The sequence below is a fragment of the Gallinula chloropus genome, assembly GCF_964237585.1.
Source record: "Gallinula chloropus genome assembly, contig: HAP1_SCAFFOLD_526, whole genome shotgun sequence".
NCBI lineage: Eukaryota > Metazoa > Chordata > Aves > Gruiformes > Rallidae > Gallinula > Gallinula chloropus.
The window spans coordinates 25,576-32,525 of NW_028168630.1; the positions used below are offsets into that span (position 1 = coordinate 25,576).

The 6,950-nt window shown below is 67.2% G+C and overlaps 1 protein-coding gene across 1 annotated transcript; it reads right to left on the minus strand.

The window, feature by feature from the left end:
• Positions 1–515: 515 nt before the first annotated feature.
• PEX19 (peroxisomal biogenesis factor 19) lies at positions 516–6,906 on the minus strand (the record flags this gene model as incomplete). Its single annotated transcript, XM_084280745.1, has 7 exons — positions 516–917; positions 1,205–1,249; positions 2,300–2,476; positions 4,498–4,653; positions 4,732–4,817; positions 5,584–5,749; positions 6,812–6,906. Coding segments are annotated over 7 exons (788 nt in total), but the record flags the coding sequence as incomplete, so codon positions are not given.
• Between the last annotated feature and the right edge of the window lie 44 nt (positions 6,907–6,950).

The window sequence follows — 6,950 nt, forward strand, 5'->3', positions numbered from 1 at the left end:
CCCCTCCCCCATGGTATTGGGGTGTCTCTGTGCCCCCCCATGTTATTGGGGTGCCTGTGCCCCCCCCCCCCTGGTCATTACACGGCCTTCTTGTGCCCTCCCCCCCCCCCCGTTATTGGGGTGTCTGTGTGCCCCCCCATGGTATTGGGGGGGGGGGGTGTCTGTGTGTGCCCCCCCAGTCATCACATGGCATCCTTGTGCCCCCCCCCATTATTCCACAGTCTACTTCTGCCACCCCCCGTGTGATTGGGGGGTGTCTGTGCCCCCCCCCCAGTTATGGGGTGTCTGTGCCCCCCCCCCCCGTTATTACACAGCCCCCTTGTCAATGGGTGTCCCGTGGTATTTTTAGTCTCTGGGTGTCCCCCCATATTCCTGGGGGGGTCTCCGTGTGTCCCCCCTTATTCCACAGCCTCCTTAGCCCCCCCTCCTCACGCTACAGGGGGGGGTTTGAGGCGCCCCCTCCCCTGCCAACCCCCCCACCCCCCCACCCGTGCCTCAGTTTCCCCACAGCCAGAGAAGTTGCCACCACCTTTATTGGGGCCATGGGGAACACACCCCCCCCTGTCCCCAGGGCTGGGGTGGGGGGGGTCCCTGTCCCCAGGGCAGGGGGGTTGGGGGGTCCCTACACAACCCCCACCCCCCCAAAAAACACCCAGCACCCTCCCAGGGTGGGTGGGCAGAGCTGCCCCCCCACCCCCCCCCCAGCTCCGGCTCCACTCGGCTTCCTCGGCCTCCAGCGTCCTCGGGGGCTCCGTGGGTTGGGGTCTCCGTGGGTGGGGGTCTCCGTGGGTGGGGGGCACCCTGGGCAGCGCAGCACTGGGGGGGCTGTGGGAGCCCCCATCCCACTGCCACTGCTACATGAGGCGACACTGCTCGCCCCCCCCCGCCTCCGGCAGCTCCAGGTTGAACCCGGGGGGCTGCGGAGGGAAGGGGGAGCTGGGGGGACCCTACCCGGACCCCCCACCCACCCTGGGGGGACCCTACCCAGACCCCCCACCCACCCTGGGGGGGGACACTACCCGGACCCCCCACCCACCCTGGGGGGCTGCGGAGGGAAGGGGGAGCTGGGGGAACCCTACCCGGACCCCCACCCTCCTGGGGGGCTGCAGAGGGAAGGGGGAGCTGGGGGGGACCCTACCCGGACCCTCACCCTCCTGGGGGGGACCCTCCCCAGACCCCCCCCCCCCCACCCTGGGATACTCACTGTCTCCCCAGCCAGCTCCTTGGGTGGGTGTCCCAGGTCCTGCAGCTGGGTGGGAGACATGGGGGGGGGTCAGGGTGGGATGGGGCAGGAAGGGGGGGGATGAGTGTGGGATGGGGCAGGAGAGGGGGGATTGGGGAGTGGGATGGGGCAGGAGGGGGGGGTATCCAAGTGAGATGGGGCGGGGGTATCTGGGTGGGATGGGGCAGGATGGGGGGGTGCTCAGGGTGGTGTGGGGTGGGTGGGATCAGGGTGGGATGGGGTGGGGGACAGGACGGGGGGGGGCTCAGGGTGGGATGGGGTGGGGGACAGGACAGGGGGGGGCTCAGGGTGGGGTGGGGGACAGGACGGGGGGGGCTCAGGGTGGGATGGGGTGTCATTCAGGGTGTGATGGGGCAGAAAGGGGTAATTTGGGGTGGGCTGGGGCAGGGGGATGAGGGTGGGACAGGGTGGGGGCCAGGACCGGGTTGGGATGGGGCAGGACAGTGGGGGCGGGGGGGGTTATAGGGTGGTACAGGGGGGAATTCGGGGTGGGCTGGGGCAGGGGGATCAGGGTGGGACAGGGTGGGGGCTGGGAATGGGTTGGGATGGGGCAGGACGGGGGGGGGTTATGGGGTGGCACAGGGGGGTTATGGGGTGGCACAGGGGGTTATGGGGTGGCACAGGGGGGTTATGGGGTGGCACAGGGGGTTATGGGGTGGCACAGGGGGGTTATGGGGTGGCACAGGGGGGTTAGGGGTGGCACAGGGGGTTATGGGGTGGCACAGGGGGGTTAGGGGTGGCACAGGGGGTTATGGGGTGGCACAGGGGGGTTATGGGGTGGCACAGGGGGGTTATAGGGTGGCACAGGGGGGTTATGGGGTGGTACAGGGGGGTTAGGGGTGGCACAGGGGGTTATGGGGTGGCACAGGGGGGTTATAGGGTGGCACAGGGGGTTATGGGGTGGCACAGGGGGGTTATGGGGTGGCACAGGGGGGTTATGGGGTGGTACAGGGGGGTTATGGGGTGGTACAGGGGGGTTATGGGGTGGTACGGGGGGTTATGGGGTGGCACAGGGGGGTTATGGGGTGGGCCGGGGCCCCCCAGACCCGCCGTTACCTGCTGCATGAGGTCGAGGAGGGTCTCGAAGCGCGCCCGCCGCTCCTCCTCGCCCTCGCCGGGCCTCTCGGCCTCCAGCTGGCGGCAGATGCGGCCCATGACGCCATGTTGGGCCTGGTACCGCTGCAGCTGCTCGGCCGGCAGCGCCGCCCCGTGCCGGCGCAGCCACTCGGGGTACTGGGGGACAGGGGGCAGCACGGGGGGTGAGACCCCCCCCAATTAGCTGAGGGGAGGATGAGCCCCCCACCCAGTTACCTGAGGGGGGAAAGAGCCCCCCACCCAGTTACCTGAGGGGAAACTGAGGCAGGAGGTGGGAAATGAGCCCCCCACCCCAATAACCTGAGGGGAAACTGAGGCAGGAGGGGGGCAATGAGCCCCCCACCCCAATTACCTGAGGGGGGAAAGAGCCCCCCACCCCAATTACCTGAGGGGAAACTGAGGCAGGAGGGGGGCAATGAGCCCCCCCCCCAATTAGCTGAGGGGGGAATGAGCCCCCCACCCAGTTACCTGAGGGGGAATGAGCCCCCCCCCAATCACCTGAGGGGGGGTGAGCCCCCCACCCAATTAGCTGAGGGGGGAACGAGCCCCCCACCCAGTCACCTGAGGGGGAAAGAGCCCCCCACCCCAATAAACTGAGGGGAAACTGAGGCAGGAGGGGGGGATGAGCCCCCCACCCAATTAGCTGAGGGGGAATGAGCCCCCCACCCAATTACCTGATGGGAAACTGAGGCAGGAGGGGGGGGTGAGCCCCCCACCCAGTTACCTGAGGGGGGAACGAGCCCCCCACCCCAATTACCTGAGGGGCAAAGAGCCCCCCCACCCCAATTACCTCAGGGGAAACTGAGGCAGGAGGGGGGGATGAGCCCCCCACCCAGTTACCTGAGGGGGAAAGAGCCCCCCCCCCCAATCACCTGAGGGGGGAACGAGCCCCCCACCCAGTTACCTGAGGGGAAACTGAGGCAGGATGAGGGACACAACCCCCCCACCCCAATTACCTGAGGGGGAAAGAGCCCCCCACCCCAATTACCTGAGGGGAAACTGAGGCAGGAGGGGGGGATGAGCCCCCCACCCAATTAGCTGAGGGGGGAAAGAGCCCCCCACCCAGTTACCTGAGGGGGGAAAGAGCCCCCCACCCCAATAACCTGAGGGGGGAATGAGCCTCCCACCCCAATAACCTGAGGGGAAACTGAGGCAGGAGGGGGGGAATGAGCCCCCCATCCCAATAACCTGAGGGGGGAATGAGCCCCACACCCCAATAACCTGAGGGGAAACCGAGGCAGGAGGGGGGGAATGAGCCCCCCACCCCAATAACCTGAGGGGGGGATGACCCCCCCCCCCCAATTACCTGAGGGGGAAAGAGCCCCCCACCCAGTTACCTGAGGGGGGAATGAGCCCCCCCCCCCAATTACCTGAGGGGGGAATGAGCCCCCCACCCCAATTACCTGAGGGGAAACTGAGGCAGGAGGGGGGTGACCCCCCCCCAATTACCTGAGGGGGGAAAGAGCCCCCCACCCAGTTACCTGAGGGGGAAAGAGCCCCCCACCCCAATTAGCTGAGGGGGAATGAGCCCCCCACCCCAATTAGCTGAGGGGGAATGAGCCCCCACCAATTACCTGAGGGGGAAAGAGCCCCCCACCCCAATTACCTGAGGGGAAATGGGGTCAGGAGGAGGGAAAGAGCCCCCCACCCCAATAACCTGAGGGCGGAAAGAGCCCCCCACCCCAATTACCTGAGGGGAAACTGAGGCAGGAGGGAGGAATGAGCCCCCTAGCCCAATTACCTGAGGGGAAATGGGGTCAGGAGAGGGGAATGAGCCCCCCACCCCAATAACCTGAGGGGAAACGGGGTCAGGAGGGGGGTAAAGAGCCCCCCACCCCAATACCCACAGCCTGGCAGTGCCTCAATGTGCTGCCACAGCCACTCAGGGTACTGGGGGGATGGAGGCTGAAGGGGAAACTGAGGCAGGATGAGAGATACAACCCCCCCATCCCAATAACCTGAGGGGAAACTGGGTCAGGAGAGGGGAAATGAGCCCCCCACCCCAATACCCACTGCCCAGCATCACCTTGCTGTGCCACCACAGCCACTCAGGGTACTGGGGGGGATGGCGGCCGAAGGGGAAACTGAGGCAGGATGAGGGAGACTCCCACCCCCCCCAAACCCCCCCAATTAAGCACACCCCTGGCGCAGCCCCTGACCTTCTCGGTGATCTCCTTGAGCGAGGGGTAGAGCACGTCCTTGGAGAGCAGGCTCTGCATGATGCTGCGCATCACGGGCAGCACGCTGCCCTCGCCGTCCTCCAGCCCCAGCCCCTCCAGCGCCTTGGCCAGCTCCTCCTCCGAGCCTGAAGAGTTCTGTGCCCAAACTGTCAGCCCCCCCCAGACCCCCTGTGGCTCCTGAGGGGGTTTAGGGGGGGTTTAGGGGGGGGTTACCTGCAGGTCTGTGGCGTTCTTGGCCAGCCCGCTCAGCGTCTCCTTGAGGCAGGAGGTGAATTCCTGCTGCGACGCCGTGTCGCTGCCTGGCACCCAGCAGGGAGATGCTGGTTGGGGAGGGGGTAGCACCAGCCACCCCGGGGGTTTTTTTTTGGGGGGGGGCACCCCAAAACCTTCTCCCTCCATCCTGGTGCTGTGGGACCCCCCTGTCCCCCCCCCTAAAAGCCACCACAGCCCCACGGAGCTGCTGCTGCTCATCCCCACCGAAGTGAAGCTGGCACAGGGGGGAACCCCAAAGCTAAGCCAGGACAGGGGGGAACCCCCGCCCCAAACTCAAGCCAGCCCAGCAGGGAACCCCAAACTGAACCCAGTATGGTGGGGAACCCCAAACTGAACCCAGCATGGTGGGGAACCCCAAACTGAACCCAGCACGGTGGGGAACCCCAAACTGAGCCCAGTATGGTGGGGAACCCCCTCCCCAAACTGAACCCAGTATGGTGGGGAACCCCAAACTGAAACCAGTATGGTGGGGAACCCCCTCCCCAAACTGAGCCCAGTATGGTGGGGAACCCCAAACTGAGCCCAGCACAGTGGGGAACCCCTTCCCCTCCCCAAACCCAGCCTGGCACAGCAGGGACCCCCTTCCCCTCCCCAAACCCAGCCCAGCAGGGACCCCCTTCCCCTCCCCAAACCCAGCCCAGCAGGGACCCCCTTCCTCTCCCCAAACCTGGCACAGCAGGGAACCCCTTCCCCTCCCCAAACCCAGCACAGCACAGCAGGGAACCCCTTCCTCTCCCCAACCCCAGCCTGGCATTGCAGTGACCCCCTTCCCCTCCCCAGCCCCTCACTGACCCACTCTGCCGGCCGCTTCCGAGAGCCTCTGGAACTGGTGGAGCAGGTGCGGCTCCTGGCGGGCCAGGTCCCGCATGGCCTCCTGGAACTCGGCGGCCGCCTGCGAGGCCAGGTCCCCCTCGAACAGCTCCTGGAAGAACCTCTCCTGCCAGGCGAAGAGCGAGGCCTGGGGACAGGGGCGAGCTCAGGGACCCCCCCTTCCGCGAGATGGGGTGCCCTCAGCACCCCCAAAGCCTGGGGGTTGGGGGGGGGGGGGGGGTTGGGGGGGGGTACTGCACACCTCAGCACCCCCAAAGGCTGGGGATTGGGGGGGGTGATTTTGAGGGGGGATACTGCACCTCAGCACCCCCAAAGGCTGGGGATTGGGGGTGGGGATTTTGGGGGGGGAGGGGGGTTGGGTACTGCACACCTCAGCACCCCAAAGCCTGGGGATTGAGGGGGGGGGATTTTGGGGGGGGGGGGGTACTGTACACCCCAGCACCCCCAAAGCCTGGGGATTGGGGGGGGGGGATTTTGGGGGGTGGGGTACTGCAGCTCAGCACCCCCAAAGGCTGGGGATTGGGGGGAACAGGGTGTGTGGGGGGTACCCCCAAAGGCTGGGGATTGGGGGGTACAGGGTGGGGGGGGGGTACTGCACACCTCAGCACCCCCAAAGGCTGGGGATTGGGGGGTACAGGGTGTGGGGGGGGTACCCCCAAAGGCTGGGGATTGGGGGGAACAAGGGGGGGGGGGTACCCCCAAAGGCTGGGGATTGGGGGGTACAGGGTGGGGGGGGGGTACTGCACACCCCAGCACCCCCAAAGGCTGGGGATTGGGGGGTAGAGGGTGGGGGGGGGGGTACCCCCAAAGGCTGGGGATTGGGGGGGGGGTACTGCACACCTCAGCACCCCCAAAGGCTGGGGATTGGGGGGAACAAGGGGGGGGGGGTACCCCCAAAGGCTGGGGATTGGGGGGTACAGGGTGGGGGGGGGGGTACTGCACACCCCAGCACCCCCAAAGGCTGGGGATTGGGGAGGGGGGGCAATTGGGGGGGGGGTACTGCACACCCCAGCACCCCCAAAGGCTGGGGATTGGGGGGGGGGGATTTTGGGGGGGGGGGTACTGCACAGCTCAGCACCCCCAAAGGCTGGGGATTGGGGGGAACAGGGTGGGGGGGGGTACTGCCCCTCAGCACCCCCAAAGGCTGGGGATTGGGGGAGGGATTTTGGGGGGGGGGGGTACTGCACACCTTGGCTGTGTCGCTGGGAGAGGGCTGGGGGCCGGGGGGTGCAGGTGGAGGGGGGGGGGTGGTGGGCTGGGCCTTCTCGAAGTCATCCAGGGCACCTGGGGGAGGGGGTGGGGCAGAGCGGGACCCATCACACCCCAGT